General features: G+C 47.9%; 1 protein-coding gene across 3 annotated transcripts in view; it reads right to left on the reverse strand.

Moving 5' to 3' along the window:
- Positions 1-17629, reverse strand: part of SFI1 (SFI1 centrin binding protein) — a 353554-nt gene that overhangs the window by 40445 nt on the left and 295480 nt on the right. For all 3 annotated transcript variants that reach the window (XM_063913069.1, XM_063913070.1, XM_063913068.1), the window contains 3 exons: positions 2405-2507; positions 2235-2331; positions 1111-1271 (listed from right to left, as the gene is read on the reverse strand). In XM_063913069.1, coding sequence (XP_063769139.1) covers positions 1111-1271; positions 2235-2331; positions 2405-2507 — 361 coding nt within the window. The remainder of the gene's footprint in view (positions 1-1110; positions 1272-2234; positions 2332-2404; positions 2508-17629) is intronic.

The raw sequence follows: 17629 nt of genomic DNA on the forward strand, positions 1-17629 counted from the left end.
TGAAGTAATCTGGCACATAACGTGAAGCTTTCAACATCTGCAGTTTAAGTAGTTAAAATTAGGGCATTTATTAAATTACAATCAAATCCTGAAGTCTATAGGCAGCACACACTTTACGTGGGATAAACAGAGCTCCTACTGTATGATATCTATGAACTGAAAACCTGAGCAGATAAATCGTAACAGAACATAAAGGAGACGGTCAGGCTAGTAAGGTCTGTGTCATGTTTGCTTCACAGAAAAGCATTTAATGGCAAATAGATTCCTTATTTTTCTGTCAGCCAACTCTGGGACAAACATTATTGGGGAAGCTCTTCAAATGTTTTTATATATGTAGGGATAAAAGATGAACAAAGTACCTTCCTCCCAGGGTTTGCTTTTGCATGGTTACCCTGACACTTGTAAGAGAAGCCATATACTATTAGGACTAGGAAAAACCTACAACCCAGTAGTATGAGGCATTTTGTCCACCAGTACATGTGCTTACATACATTTCATTAGTAAGGGGTCAATTTACAAACAGTGTTATGGGTGTAGACAATGTGTGGGTCGAGCTATTAGGGCTCCCACAGTACAAGCTAGACTGACCAAAACAGCATACAAATGTACCCTTATACGCTATTATTGCAGTCACACCAAACAACCTTCTTGGCGCGCCAGGCCCAGTGCAATTCTGCATATGTCGAGCATCTTTTTCAGCCGAAAACGCATCTTAGTTGCAAATGGATGCAACAAACTGCTTCACGAGACTGCACTGATTAATTTGATGACACCTGTATGTCTGTGTGTGACTGGGTCTGAATCGGTATACTTAGTGGTATGATGTAGTGGCCATAGCTTTTTTACCAGTTTCGCAACACAAGTTAATCAGTGCTGTCTTGTGAAGCAGTTTGGAGCTAAGAAGCATTTTATTTTATGGTGTAAAAGACATTTGATGCAAGCCAAGTTGCGTCTTGCGCTGCATGGTGTATTGAGGGTAGGTGTAGGAGAACACATCTGTATTTGTAAGTAAACCATTAGAAAGAGAACATGTCACACATTAGCACTTTGCATTTTCTCCTCATGTGAGGGATGGGGGATCTCAGTAAGCCGACTCATATTGCCACTCACTATTTTCCTCAAACTCAAAGCATGATACACTTTCCACTTTTTTATGCTGTCCCTCAGCAGATGCCTCCCATGGTGCTTTTCTGCCATCTCCATCTTAACGCGAAGCTCCTTTGCTTTTCTGCTATGTTCTCTCCAATACAGCATCATGCGGGAAAGTTTTCCTGAAAGAAAGGAGGGGAGGGGGCATGAAACCCTTAGCCTAATGAAAAGGCTATATGGTACATTTTGGTGACCCACTGTTTTTAAATTTTATTTAGCACAAACAATTATGTGATATGCTTACAACATGGCCGAGGTTCCCATAATTGGTCCTCAAGGCACCCTAACGGTCCAGGTCTTAAGTATATCCATGCTTGGCCACAGGTGACATAATTAGTACCTCAGTCAATTTGATTTAATAATCTGTGCTGAACCATGGACATCTTTAAAGGGAGGCAGTCAACTGACCGCCTGTCAGGATCTTGACACCAGCTGAAATACCGGCTGTCGGAGTCCTGACCACCGGCTGATTACCCCTCTTCGGTGGTGGTCCACGCCACCACCCGGAGGAGAATAGAAACCTGTGGTGACCTAAGCACAGCGAGCGTAGCGAGCCCGCGTGCGGACACACTGCGCTCACCGCCGGAATCCCGGCGTCTGTCTCCTGACCGCCAGGCTCTCGTACCGATCCCTCTTTAAAACCTGGACTACTAGGATGCCTTGAGGACAGAGTTTGGGAACAAATGCCTTAAGCATTTGGTTGAGGAATCAGGATTAAAGATCTTATGTTTACAAAACGTCAGAATTATATTCTTCTTAAGTAATATTACAAAAGGGGGATCGCTGATGCTAAAGTTCTTTTACCTTTGGATTAGAAGGAATCTACTACACATTTAATTTTCTCATATGCACTGGGGTTTTATTACCCATACTGTAATTGGCTCTGTGTGGGTTTTGTATTTATTTCATGGTTTGGAAGCCATCGTATGAACGTCTCCTAGGGCTACAGCGTCCTACTACCATGCAGACTGCATATTATTGTCTACTTACTAAAAGTAAATTGGTTACTTGTCTTCCACAAGGTCATAGGCTTATTGCCGAAGAACTGTCCAAATGTATTTTTATCTATATTTAGATTTTATCACCTTTCTGTAGATACGCAGCTGCCTCTTCTACTTCCTCCATCGTCTGCTTGTGACCATGTGCACTAACACAAGCAGCCTCTCTCCATGCTTGAACAACCTGTAAGTTATGGTTGGGTCAATAGTACTGAAATAATAGAAAGACACAGGGCTTCGGCAACATGTAAATGTACCTGTTTTAGGGTTGTGGCTCTATAGTGACGTCCTGCAATGATTGCATGCTTTCTCTCCTCATCCTGTGCTGTTGCGTGACTCCTCCAAGTGTTAAGTGCAACTCTAGAAGATACAAGCAAAACATATCAAACTCTTTTACAGCTCCAGTGGCAACATATGTGATCTGTGATTCTGAAGGCTACTACTGTATTGTCACAGGATAAAAAGGAGTGTTATGGTAGACTTAACTTTGTTAACTCTTTCTTCAAGGTCCATAGGGTCCACAGGGATAACACTGGTGTTATAGGTGGTAGGATCAGCTCCTGGGCACCATACAGTTAAGCCTTTTAGAAGTCCCAGGATGCTCCGGTACCTTCTCACTATAACCCTGCCACCATACTCAGACAGGTCATTTTTGGTAAAAAGCCCAAAGCAGGAAGCGGAAGCAAAGAGAAGGAAGACATGGTACACAGAAGAACACACTGTCACAGACAGGAGAAGGGAACCAGTGACCAAGGCCGCAAACCCATATAGGCCAGGTGCGTCAGGGTGGGCGCCCTGCGGACCCTATGGACCTCAAAAAAAATAAGAATTTACTTACCGATAATTCTATTTCTCGTAGTCCGTAGTGGATGCTGGGAACTCCGTAAGGACCATGGGGAATAGCGGCTCCGCAGGAGACTGGGCACAAAAGTAAAAGCTTTAGGACTACCTGGTGTGCACTGGCTCCTCCCCCTATGACCCTCCTCCAAGCCTCAGTTAGGATACTGTGCCCGGACGAGCGTACACAATAAGGAAGGATATTGAATCCCGGGTAAGACTCATACCAGCCACACCAATCACACCATACAACCTGTGATCTGAACCCAGTTAACAGCATGATAACAGAGGAGCCTCTGAAAAGATGGCTCACAACAATAATAACCCGATTTAGTTAACAATAACTATGTACAAGTATTGCAGACAATCCGCACTTGGGATGGGCGCCCAGCATCCACTACGGACTACGAGAAATAGAATTATCGGTAAGTAAATTCTTATTTTCTCTGACGTCCTAGTGGATGCTGGGAACTCCGTAAGGACCATGGGGATTATACCAAAGCTCCCAAACGGGCGGGAGAGTGCGGATGACTCTGCAGCACAGAATGAGAGAACTCCAGGTCCTCCTCAGCCAGGGTATCAAATTTGTAGAATTTAGCAAACGTGTTTGCCCCTGACCAAGTAGCTGCTCGGCAAAGTTGTAAAGCCGAGACCCCTCGGGCAGCCGCCCAAGATGAGCCCACTTTCCTTGTGGAATGGGCTTTTACAGATTTTGGCTGTGGCAGGCCTGCCACAGAATGTGCAAGCTGAATTGTACTACAAATCCAACGAGCAATAGTCTGCTTAGAAGCAGGAGCACCCAGCTTGTTGGGTGCATACAGGATAAACAGCGAGTCAGATTTTCTGACTCCAGCCGTCCTGCGAAAAATTAGGTAAGGGCTTTTATAGGATAAAGCCGCCAATTCTGAGACACGCCTGGCTGAAGCCAGGGCTAACAGCATTACCACTTTCCATGTGAGATATTTTAAATCCACTGTGGCAAGTGGTTCGAACCAATGTGATTTTAGGAATCCCAAAACCACATTGAGATCCCAGGGTGCCACTGGAGGCACAAAGGGAGGCTGTATATGCAGTACCCCCTTTACAAAAGTCTGGACTTCAGGAACTGAAGCCAATTCTTTCTGGAAGAAAAACGACAAGGCCGAAATTTGAACCTTAATGGATCCTAATTTTAGGCCCATGGACAGTCCTGTTTGCAGGAAATGCAGGAAACGATCTAGTTGAAATTCCTCTGTCGGGGCCTTCCTGGCCACGCACCACGCAACATATTTCCTCCAAATACGGTGATAATGTTGTGCAGTTACATCCTTCCTGGCTTTGATCAGGGTAGGGATGACTTCATCTGGAATGCCTTTCTCCTTCAGGATCCGGCGTTCAACCGCCATGCCGTCAAACGCAGCCGCGGTAAGTCTTGGAACAGACAGGGTCCTTGCTGAAGCAGGTCCCTTCTTAGAGGTAGAGGCCACGGATCCTCCGTGAGCATCTTGCTGAAGTTCCGGGTACCAAGTCCTTCTTGGCCAATCCGGAGCCACGAGTATAGTTCTTACTCCTCTCCGTCTTATAATCCTCAGTACCTTGGGTATGAGAGGCAGAGGAGGGAACACATACACTGACTGGTACACCCACGGTGTTACCAGAGCGTCCACCGCTATTGCCTGAGGGTCCCTTGACCTGGCGCAATACCTGTCTAGTTTTTTGTTGAGGCGGGACGCCATCATGTCCACCTTTGGTTTTTCCCAACGGTTTACAATCAATTGGAAGACTTCTGGATTAAGTCCCCACTCTCCCGGGTGGAGATCGTGTCTGCTGAGAAAATCTGCTTCCCAGTTGTCCACTCCGGGAATGAACACTGCTGACAGTGCTATCACATGATTTTCCGCCCAGCGAAGAATCCTTGCAGCTTCTGCCATCGCTCTCCTGCTTCTTGTGCCGCCCTGTCTGTTTACGTGGGCGACTGCCGTGATGTTGTCCGACTGGATCAACACCGGCTGACCCTGAAGCAGAGGCCTTGCTTGACTTAGGGCATTGTAAATGGCCCTTAGTTCCAGGATATTTATGTGAAATGACGTTTCCATGCTTGACCACAAGCCCTGGAAATTTCTTCCCTGTGTGACTGCTCCCCAGCCTCTCAGGCTGGCATCCGTGGTCACCAGGACCCAGTCCTGAATGCCGAATCTGCGGCCCTCTAGAAGATGAGCAATCTGCAACCACCACAGGAGAGACACCCTTGTCCTTGGAGACAGGGTTATCCGCTGATGCATCTGAAGATGCGATCCGGACCATTTGTCCAGCAGATCCCACTGAAAGGTTCTTGCGTGGAATCTGCCGAATGGAATCGCTTCGTAAGAAGCCACCATTTTTCCCAGGACCCTTGTGCATTGATGCACTGACACTTGACCTGGTTTTAGGAGGTTCCTGACTAGCTCGGATAACTCCCTGGCTTTCTCCTCCGGGAGAAACACCTTTTTCTGGACTGTGTCCAGAATCATCCCTAGGAACAGCAGACGTGTCGTCGGAATCAGCTGCGATTTTGGAATATTTAGAATCCACCCGTGCTGTCGTAACACTACTTGAGATAGTGCTACTCCGACCTCTAACTGTTCCCTGGACCTTGCCCTTATCAGGAGATCGTCCAAGTAAGGGATAATTAAGACGCCTTTTCTTCGAAGAAGAATCATCATTTCGGCCATTACCTTGGTAAAGACCCGGGGTGCCGTGGACAATCCAAACGGCAGCGTCTGAAACTGATAATGACAGTTCTGTACCACAAACCTGAGGTACCCTTGGTGAGAAGGGCAAATTGGGACATGGAGGTAAGCATCCTTGATGTCCAGAGACACCATATAGTCCCCTTCTTCCAGGTTCGCTATCACTGCTCTGAGTGACTCCATCTTGAATTTGAACCTTTGTATGTAAGTGTTCAAGGATTTCAGATTTAAAATAGGTCTCACCGAGCCGTCTGGCTTCGGCACCACAAACAGCGTGGAATAATACCCCTTTCCCTGTTGCAGGAGGGGTACCTTGATTATCACCTGCTGGGAATACAGCTTGTGAATGGCTTCCAATACCGCCTCCCTGTCGGAGGGAGACGTTGGTAAAGCAGACTTCAGGAACCGGCGAGGGGGAGACGTCTCGAATTCCAATTTGTACCCCTGAGATACTACCTGCAGGATCCAGGGGTCCACTTGCGAGTGAGCCCACTGCGCTCTGAAATTCTTGAGACGGCCCCCCACCGTGCCTGAGTCCGCTTGTAAGGCCCCAGCGTCATGCTGAGGACTTGGCAGAAGCGGGGGAGGGCTTCTGTTCCTGGGAAGAGGCTGCCTGATGCAGTCTTTTTCCCCTTCCTCTGCCCCGGGGCAGAAATGAGGAGCCTTTTGCCCGCTTGCCCTTATGGGGACGAAAGGACTGAGCCTGAAAAGACGGTGTCTTTTTCTGCTGAGAGGTGACTTGGGGTAAAAAAGGTGGATTTCCCAGCCGTTGCCGTGGCCACCAGGTCCGATAGACCAACCCCAAATAACTCCTCCCCTTTATACGGCAATACTTCCATATGCCGTTTGGAATCCGCAGCATCACCTGACCACTGTCGCGTCCATAACCCTCTTCTGGCAGAAATGGACAGCGCACTTACTCTTGATGCCAGAGTGCAAATATCCCTCTGTGCATCTCGCATATATAGAAATGCATCCTTTAAATGCTCTATAGTCAATAATATACTGTCCCTGTCCAGGGTATCAATATTTTCAGTCAGGGAATCCGACCAAGCCACCCCAGCACTGCACATCCAGGCTGAGGCGATTGCTGGTCGCAGTATAACACCAGTATGTGTGTATATACTTTTTAGGATATTTTCCAGCTTCCTATCAGCTGGTTCCTTGAGGGCGGCCGTATCAGGAGACGGTAACGCCACTTGTTTTGATAAGCGTGTAAGCACTTTATCTACCCTAGGGGGTGTTTCCCAACGCGCCCTAACCTCTGGCGGGAAAGGGTATAATGCCAATAATTTTTTAGAAATTATCAGTTTTTTATCGGGGGAAACCCACGCTTCATCACACACCTCATTTAATTCATCTGATTCAGGAAAAACTACGGGTAGTTTTTTCACACCCCACATAATACCCTTTTTTGTGGTACTTGTAGTATCAGAAATGTTCAAAACCTCCTTCATTGCCGTGATCATGTAACGTGTGGCCCTACTGGAAGTCACGTTTGTCTCCTCACCGTCGACACTGGAGTCAGTGTCCGTGTCTGGGTCTGTGTCGACCATCTGAGGTAACGGGCGCTTTAGAGCCCCTGACGGTGTTTGAGACGCCTGGACAGGCACTAGCTGATTTGCCGGCTGTCTCCTGTCGTCAACAGTCTTTTGTAAAGTGCTGACGCTATCACGTAATTCCTTCCATAAGACCATCCAGTCAGGTGTCGACTCCCTAGGGGGTGACATCACTATTACAGGCAATTGCTCCGCCTCCACACCATTTTCCTCCTCATACATGTCGACACAAACGTACCGACACACAGCACACACACAGGGAATGCTCTGATAGAGGACAGGACCCCACTAGCCCTTTGGGGAGACAGAGGGAGAGTTTGCCAGCACACACCAGAGCGCTATATATAATGTATAGGGACAACCTTATATAAGTGTTTCTCCCTTATATAGCTGCTGTATAGATTCTTATGCCAATTTAGTGCCCCCCCTCTCTTGTTTTACCCTGTTTCTGTAGTGCAGGACTGCAGGGGAGAGTCAGGGAGACGTCCTTCCAGCGGAGCTGTGAGGGAAAATGGTGCTTGTGTGCTGAGGAGATAGGCTCCGCCCCCTTCTCGGCGGCCTTTCTCACGCTTTTTTAAGGAAAACTGGCAGGGGTTAAATGCATCCATATAGCCCAGGAGCTATATGTGATGCATTTTTCGCCATCCAAGGTGTTTTTATTGCGTCTCAGGGCGCCCCCCCCCCCAGCGCCCTGCACCCTCAGTGACCGGAGTGTGAAGTGTGCTGAGATCAATGGCGCACAGCTGCAGTGCTGTGCGCTACCTTGTTGAAGACAGGACGTCTTCTGCCGCCGATTTTCCGGACCTCTTCTGTCTTCTGGCTCTGTAAGGGGGCCGGCGGCGCGGCTCTGGGACCCATCCATGGCTGGGCCTGTGATCGGTCCCTCTGGAGCTAATGTCCAGTAGCCTAAGAAGCCCAATCCACTCTGCACGCAGGTGAGTTCGCTTCTTCTCCCCTTAGTCCCTTGATGCAGTGAGCCTGTTGCCATCAGGACTCACTGAAAATAAAAAACCTAACTTAAACTTTTTCACTAAGCAGCTCAGGAGAGCCACCTAGTGTGCACCCTTCTCGTTCGGGCACAAAAATCTAACTGAGGCTTGGAGGAGGGTCATAGGGGGAGGAGCCAGTGCACACCAGGTAGTCCTAAAGCTTTTACTTTTGTGCCCAGTCTCCTGCGGAGCCGCTATTCCCCATGGTCCTTACGGAGTTCCCAGCATCCACTAGGACGTCAGAGAAAGAGTGTTAACAAAGGTATGTCTACCATAACTCTCCTATTCTTCGTCGGGTTCCATAGGGATCCACAGAGATAACATTGGGGATGTCCTAAAGCAGTACTTTAAAGAGTGTGGACGCTACTGAGTGGATAAGAGTATGCAGCGTCCAAATGAAGCATCCTGGGAGGTGACTGTATCAAAGGCATAGACCCTAAGAAAGGAGTGGATTGAAAACCACGTAGCCGCTTTGCACAATTGTTCCCGACCATGATGGTCCAACAGACCGAGTAGAATGAGCAGAGATGGAAGTTGGGACTGGAAAACCAGCTTGAGAGTATGCTTGTGCGTTTGCAATTCTAATCCATCTGGCCAGAGTCTGTCTGTTAGCTGGCCAACCACATTTGTGAAAGCCATAAAGGATGAAGAGGGAATCCGATCTCCTTAGGGAACTGGTTCGGTCAACATAGATGCAGAGAGCACGAACCACGTCCTAAGAACACTCAGCAGGTGAGAGATCCAAGGAGACAAAGGCTGGAACCACAATATCCTCATTCAAATGGAAACTGGAGACTACCTTAGGTAGGTAACCCGGTCTGGTACGAATTACAGCACTGTATGGATGAAAAATCAGGAAAGGAGGGCGACAGGAGAGAGTGCCCAAGTCAGAAACCCATCTGGCAGGTGCAATGGCCAGGAGGTATAAGGTCTTAGCAGTTAGCCATTTTAGGTCAACTGTTTCCTAAGGTTTAAAAGGAGCCTGTTGAAGAGCGTCCAGAACCACAGACAGATCCCACGGAGCCAGAAGAGGACCGTAGAGAGGCTGGACTCGGAAAATGCCCTGTAGGAAAGTGTGGACATCCTGTAGAGGAGCAATCCTGCATTGAAACCATACAGACAAAGCAGAGATATGCACTTTGAGAGATGCCAGGCGAAGGCCGAGGGTTAATCCCCGTTGCAGGAAGTCCAAAATTGTGGAAATCCAAAGACCGCAAGGTCATAGTGCCTGGAAGCACACCACTGGAAGTAATCAGGTAGTAAATACAGGCAGAGGACGGTTTTCGTGCCTTAAGCATGGTTTGTACTACTGGGTGAGAAAAGTCTTTCATCCTAAGGATAGAAGACTCAAGAGCCACACCGTCAAAGACAGACGTGGCAGGTCCAGGTGTAGACATGGGTACTGAGACAAGAGGTCTTGGCATAGTGTAAGTGGAAGAAGAATGCCCACTGTGAGGCCTTGAAGGTCCGAGAACCAATGGCGCCTGGGCCACCACAATGAGTTCACCGCCTTCCTGTTTGAGTTTCCGTAGACCCCTTAGCAGAAGGGTTACTGGAGGAAAGATGTACATGCGATGGAAGGTCAACCAGATGGAGAGAGCGTCCACGAACACTGCTTGTGGGTCTCGGGAACCATACATCGGAACCTTGTGGTTGTGTTGTAAGGCTATGAGGTCGATATTTGGGAGACCCCACTTGTCCACTAGAAGTTGGAAGACGTCTGGATGAAGGGACCATTTTCCAGCGTGAACATCCTGATGACTGAGGAAGTCTGCTCCCCAATTGAGGGTTCCCGGAGGGGGAGGGTCAGAAGCCATCCTGGCTCGGTGCCATAAAAACTATGATGGCAGATATTTCATCCCAGCTCACTGCTAATACTCAGAAGACAGCAAAGGGAGAAAAAAAGAGACTCTTTTGTGGGCGCACTCTTGTCTTAAATTAACGTATGAGACGATCAGAACAATCTTCTAAAAATTAACTTTTATTAATACAATAATAAAATATTCAGTGGTCAAAAAAGCATCAAGATAATATTCAAACTTAACAGCAATAATTAAGCTGATATTGAATAGTATAGTGCAGTACTACAGTAAATAGTAGTTAAATGCTGAAACTCGCATGGTAGATATTCGCTGCCGATGTCCCAGGTCTAGAAAAGTGTGTTAGCCCAATCAATAAAAGTATCGAATAAGGCACTGAAATGCGCTAGCTAAATGCTAGTGTAATTAGGGTGCCTGATGATGTAATATACCCAGCTATCATAGAAAAAGACAGGAAAAAAAGTGTATGGAATGAAATAACAGAGTGAATCTGCTGTCAGTGTTAGACTCTGAGCGTGATAAGCCAATCTCTTCTCTACGAAACTGAGTATTCTTCAAGGGTCGCCCACTTGAGTACTGGCCCAGCCCTACACTGATTAGCTTCCAAGATCGGACGGTTTTTGCACTCTGTTATTTCATTCCATACACTTTTTTTCCTGTCTTTTTCTATGATAGCTGGGTATATTACATCATCAGGCACCCTAATTACACTAGCATTTAGCTAGCGCATTTCAGTGCCTTATTCGATACGTTTATTGATTGGGCTAACACACTTTTCTAGACCTGGGACATCGGCAGCGAATATCTACCATGCGAGTTTCAGCATTTAACTACTATTTACTGTAGTACTGCACTATACTATTCAATATCAGCTTAATTATTGCTGTTAAGTTTGAATATTATCTTGATGCTTTTTTGACCACTGAATATTTTATTATTGTATTAATAAAAGTTAATTTTTAGAAGATTGTTCTGATCGTCTCATACGTTAATTTAAGACAAGAGTGCGCCCACAAAAGAGTCTCTTTTTTCTCCCTTTGCTGTCTCTAGTTACCATTGACTCAGGGTGCACCACCAAATTAGAAATAAGAAATTAAGGTTTTCTTTATATCAGTCTATGTTGGTTATTATATTTATTTGTTAGATTTGCAGACCAGTGCGGTATTCCCCCCTAGACCCTAATACTCAGAAGACAACAGCTGCAGCAGGCTGTCGCAGACCTAGCTGCAAAGGCAGATGATAAACAACCCCCCTCCCTAGTTCAGGGCCACATAAACGTAGGCTGCATGATTTACAGGAGGGGGAGGAATTAGATCCTACTACGGAGGATTCCACTTCCGCACAGAGTATTGAGCCCCTTATACGGGTTATCAGGGATGTGTTAAAAATCCCTTTAGAAGACGCTGCAGCACCGCAGTCATTTTTCTTAGCACAGAAAAAGGTCAGTGTCACTTTCCCTGATTCTCCGGAACTAGGTGACAGGTTTAAGCAAGCCTGGAAAAATCCTGATTAAAAATATCAGGTGACAAAAAGGTTTTTGCACACTTTCCCATTTGCCCAGCCGTGGACGTATCACTCTCCCACCTGTCAAAAAAGGTGGTACTGCCAGCTCCGGGCTCCATTACATTAAAGGACCCTGGTGATAGAAAGAGAGAGACTACACTAAAGTCTATGGGGTATATGCAATAGCGGGCGAAATCGCGGCAATTATCGCCGTTTTTTCAATTCGACCAAATTCGCCAGGTGAATTCCGGAAGGTGGCTTCCGGAATTCACCATATGCAATGAAAAACGGATTCGCCAGAGTCGCGGGCGAAAATCGGCCGATTTGGCGGATTTTGCCGCGATTTTTAAAAACGGGAAAAAACGGGGAAAAACCCGAAAAAAAAATGGCGTGGGGTCCCCCCTCCAAAGCATAACCAGCCTCGGGCTCATCGAGCTGGTCCTGGTTCTAAAAATGCAGGGGAAAAATCGGGCAGGGATCCCCCGTATTTTTAAAACCAGCACCGGGCTCTGCGCCTGATGCTGGTGCCAAAAATACGGGGGACAAAACGAGTAGGGGTCCCCCGTATTTTTAACACCAGCATCGGGCTCCACTAGCTGGACAGATAATGCCACAGCCGGGGGTCACTTTTATGCCGTGCCCTGCGGCCGTGGCATCAAATATCCAACTAGTCACCCCTGGCCGGGGTACCCTGGGGGAGTGGGGACCCCTTCAATCAAGGGGTCCCCCCCCCCCAGCCACCCAAGGGCCAGGGGTGAAGCCCGAGGCTGTCCCCCCCCATCCAATGGGCTGCGGATGGGGGGGCTGATAGCCTTTGTGATAAAAAAAAAGATATTGTTTTTTCCATTAGTACTACAAGTCCCAGCAAGCCTCCCCCGCAAGCTGGTACTTGGAGAACCACAAGTACCAGCATGCGGGAGAAAAACGGGCCCGCTGGTACCTGTAGTACTACTGGGGAAAAAATACCCAAATAAAAACAGGACACACACACCTTGATAGTAAAACTTTATTTCATACACCGACACACACATACTTACCTGTGTTGACACGCCGACTGCAACGATCTCCGACGATCCGAGGGTACCTGTCAAAAAATTATACTCACCTTCCAGCGTCCAGAGGTCCAGAGGTAAATCCACGTACTTTGTAAAAAAACAAACCGAACACCCGCTCCACCGGACTAATGAAAGGGGTCCAATGTTTTCACATTAGAATCCTTTCCCCGAATGCCGGGACATCACGTGACTCCTGTCACTGATGTCCCTTCAGCCAATCAGGAAGCGCTACTGCCGTGGCGCTCATCTGATTGGCTGGACGCCGTCTGTACTCTGACAGCGCCTCGCACAGCTCCCTCCATTACTTTCAATGGTGGGAACTTAGCGGCTAGCGGTGGGGTCACCCGCCGGTCACCGCTGACCGGCGGGTGACCTCACCGCTAGCCGCTAAGTTCCCACCATTGAATATAATGGAGGGAGCTGTGCGATGCGCTGTCACAGCGATCAGCCAATCAGGTTAGCGCAACGAAGTTGCGCTTCCTGATTGGCTTAGAGATCTGTCAGTGACAACTGTCACTGACAGATCTTAATCGTGGATAGGTGTCCCATGTGTCAGCATGGGACACCTTTCAGTCCGTTTTTGGTGCGGGTAAATGCGCTTTCTTTTTTTGCCAAGTCCGTGGATTTATCTCTGGAGCCTGTTGAGGTGAGTATAATTGATCTTTTATTTTCAGGTACCCCGGGATTCTACATGGAGAAGAGGACCGATGTCGGCGTGTGAACATAGGTAAGTATGTGTGTGTCGGCAGTGTGTAATAAAGTTTTACTGTCGACGGTGTCTGTGTCCTGTTTTTATTTGGGTATTTTTTTTCCATTAGAACTACAGGTACCAGCGGGCCCGTTTTTCTCCCGCATGCTGGTACTTGTGGTTCTCCAAGTACCAGCTTGCAGGGGAGGCTTGCTGGGACTTGTAGTACTAATGGAAAAAACAATATCTTTTTTTTTGAACACAAAGGCTATCAGCCCCCCCATCCGCAGCCCATTGGATGGGGGGGGACAGCCTCGGGCTTCACCCCTGGCCCTTGGGTGGCTGGGGGGGGGGGACCCCTTGATTGAAGGGGTCCCCATTCCCCCAGGGTTCCCCGGCCAGGGGTGACTAGTTGGATATTTGATGCCACGGCCGCAGGGCACTGTATAAAAGTGACCCCCGGCTGTGGCATTATCTGTCCAGCTAGTGGAGCCCGATGCTGGTGTTAAAAATACGGGGGACCCCTACTCGTTTTGTCCCCCGTATTTTTGGCACCAGCATCAGGCGCAGAGCCCGGTGCTGGTTTTAAAAATACAGGGGATCCCCTGTCAATTTTTTCCCCGCATTTTTAGAACCAGGACCAGCTCAATGAGCCCGAGGCTGGTTATGCTTTGGAGGGGGGACCCCACGCCATTTTTTTCCCGGATTTTACCGTTCCAGCAATAAAAAAAATAAAAAAATAAAAATATTATTTTAAAAAATATATAAATAATATTTGTGCCTCCCCCAAAAAAAAAAAAAAAACCTAATCCCTTCTAATATAAATAGATCTGCTATTCCTAAAAAAAAAAACACAAAAAAAAACATGTTTAAATTTTTTTTATTTGTTTTCACCCTCCAAAGTGTGGCGGAGTGAAAATCGCGAATTTGCTGTCTAAAAGCACTGCAGGCGAATTTCCAAACTTGAATTGAATATGCTGGAGGCGAATTGCAGCATCTGTACCATTGCAGAAAAGGCGAATTCGGAAAAAGGCGAATTGAGAAAAGGCGAATTTTGACGGGCCGTTTTTTTGCGAAAAATGACTGCACTGCATAGGCGAATTGATTTTTGGAGGCGAAAACGGCCCGGAATTCGCCTATTTTGCCAATTCGCCCGCTATTGCATATACCCCTATTTACACAGTGGCTGGCGTATCACAAAGACCTGTGCTTGCGTGTTGCCGAATGACACATGCCATTCATACATGGCCGACTCAAATTGAAGAGGGTCTTGGGGGGTATATGCCCCTGGTTACTACGGTGACCCTCATAAGACACATCCAAGACACTGCACGCGTCCTGTGTGATTCTATCAACGAAATAGGCACTCTTAATGCTAGGACTGCCATGGCAGTTTCGGCGTACAGAGCCCTGTGGCTGCGTCAGTGGATAGCGGACGCAGATTCCAAGTACAGTGTGGAGTCTCTTCCCTTCTCAGGGGAGTGGATATTCGGGGGTTGAGTTGGATACGTGGATTTCTAAGGTTACTGCGGGGAAATCCACATTTCTCCCCTCTGGGGCCCCGCCGGCTAGACGTTCCTACCCGGGGCCGTCTACCCAGTCCTTTCGGACTAACAGATTTAGATCTAGGGCCAGAGGTGCCTCCAATGCAACGAGAGGCACCAGAGGTATGACAAGAAAACCAGTAATCGCAGGTTCTCAGGAAAAGAGCACCAGTTAAGCTTCCACTAAGGCCTCAGCATGACAGTGCCCACCCACCCCGTGAGGATCTCGAGGTGGGAGCTAGACTGTATCACTTCAGCCGCATCTATGATAGCTCCTGCTAGGATGCCTGGGTAAAGGACCTCATTTCTCAGGGCTACAAGCTGGAGTTAGATGGAGCTCCTCCCCAACGATTTTTCAAATCGAGCTTACCAGTTTTGGAGAATACACGAGTTACGCTGCACCAGGCCATAATAAAGTTGTTCCAGTCCCAAGTCATTGTTCCAGTGCACTATAACAACAAGGAAAGGGTTACTACTCCAACCTGTTCGTGGTACCGAAACCGGATGGTTCGGTAAGGCCCATTCTGAATCTAAAATCCTTGAACCCTTACCTAAAGGTTTTCAAGTTAAAGATGGAATCCTTGCGAGCAGTGCTTGCGGGTCTGGAAGAACAGGAGTTCATGGTCTCGCTGGCTATAAAGAACGCCTATCTCTATATCCCGATTTGGCTGCCTCACCAGTCTTACCTGCCATTTGCCCTGCTGAACAATCACTACCAGTTCCAGGCGCTACCTCCTGGCCTGTCCACAGCTCTGAGGGATTTCACGAAGGTGATGGCGGAGATGATGTTCCAGCTCCGGGTCCCGGGGGTCAATATTGTCCCTTACCTGGACTATCTCTTAATAAAAGCATGATCAAGGGAGCTTTTATTGCTCCATATAGACCACACTGTTCAGCTTCTGTCACACCATGGGTAGATTCTAAATTTACAAAAGTCCCAGCTGGAGCCTACTCAGCGGCTCCTGTTTCTGGGAATGTTTCTGGATACGGTGGCACAGAAGGTGTTCCTCCCAGAGGACAAAGCAAGAACACTCCAGGAGATGATCCGAACGGTTCTACGGCCTACTCGGACATCCATCTATTTTTGCATAAGATTGTTGGGGAAAATGGTAGCCTCATTCGAGGCGATCCAGTACGGAAGTTTCCATGCCAAAATATTTCTATTGGATCTCCTGAGCAAGTGGTCTGGCTCACATCTTCAGATGCACAGGGTAATACAGCTGTCACCTCATGCTAGGGATCATGCGATCCAGGTTTAGTCGGACAACACCACGGCGGTGGCTTAAATAAATTGACGAGGGACAAAAAGCAGAGCCTGCATGCGAGAGGTGTAAAAGATACTCCTTTGGGCAGAAAGAAATGCAAGAGCAATATCCGCAATTTTCATTCCGGGAGAGGAAAACTGGGAAGCGGACTTCCTGAGTTGTCACGATCTCCACCCGGGAGAGTGGGGTCTCCACCAACAGGTGTTTCAGCAGATCATCGACCTGTGGCGCTGCCCACAAATAGATATGATGGCTTCTCGACTCAAGAATCTTCGCCGTTATGGCTCACGAACCAGGGACCCTCAAGCGAGGGCAATAGATGCACTAACGTCGCCTTGGCCTTACCAGCTGGTCTACCTGTTTCCCGATTCCATTGCTCCCAAGGGTGCTAAAGAGAATCAGGAATCAAAGAGTCCAGGCAATTCTGATTGGCCTCGGAGGGCGTGGTAGGCGGATCTTCTGGACATGTCCGTCAAAGACCCTTGGCCTCTGCCAATGAGAGGAGATCTTCATCAAGGATCGTTCATCTACCCAGATTTCTGGCGACTTCGTTTGACGGCATGTAGGTTGAGCGGCACATCCTAGCTCACAAAGGCCTTTCCAAAAAGATTATTGTACCATGGTTCAGGCCAGGAAGCCTGTGATGTCAAAACACTATCATCATATCTGGAGACGATATGTCTCTTGGTGCGAGGAACAGAGTTCCACTTGGCACGTTTCTTACGTTTCCTGTAGGCTGGTGTGGATAAGGGCTTACGTCTGGGTTCTATGAAAGTCCAGATTTCAGCTCTCTCTATTTTCTTCCAAAAGAAATTGGCAGTGTTGCCTGAAGTTCAGACCTTCTTGCAAGGGGTACTTCACATACAACCTCCTTTTGTGCCGCCCATGGCACCCTGGGATTTGAATGTAGTACTGGATTTTCTACAGTTCTCCTGGTTTGAACCTCTGATTACGGTAGAAGACAAGTACCTCACATGGAAGACGGTGATGTTACTGGCCCTGGCTTCTGGTAGACGTGTTTCAGAATTGGGGGCCCTATCGTGTAAAAGTCCCTACTTGTTCTTTTACGAGGACAGAGCGGAGTTCAAGACTAAGCAGCAGTTCCTGCCGAAGGTTGACTCTGCGTTCCACTTGAATCAACCAATTATTGTCCCATCAAGTTCTGGCACTTCTGCTCCTCCGGAGTCGTTGGATGCTGTGCGAGCCTTGAAGATTTATATCAAAAGGACGGCTCGGATAAGAAAGACGGATTCCCTGTTTGTGCTCTATGATGTGCAGAAAAAGGGTTGCCCTGCTTCTAAGCAGTCCATTGCTTGTTGGCTTAGGTTGACTATACAACAGGCCTATGTATCGGCAGCCTTACCTGTTCCACAGTCTCTGAAAGCCCACTCTACAAGATCAGTGGGGTCTTCCTGGGCGGCTGCCCGTGGAGTCTCGGCCTTGCAATTATGCCGAGCCGCTACCTGGTCGGGGAAGAACACCTTTGTGAAGTTCTACCGGTTTGATACCCTGGC

The sequence above is a fragment of the Pseudophryne corroboree genome, chromosome 1 (assembly GCF_028390025.1).
Source record: "Pseudophryne corroboree isolate aPseCor3 chromosome 1, aPseCor3.hap2, whole genome shotgun sequence".
Taxonomy (NCBI): domain Eukaryota; kingdom Metazoa; phylum Chordata; class Amphibia; order Anura; family Myobatrachidae; genus Pseudophryne; species Pseudophryne corroboree.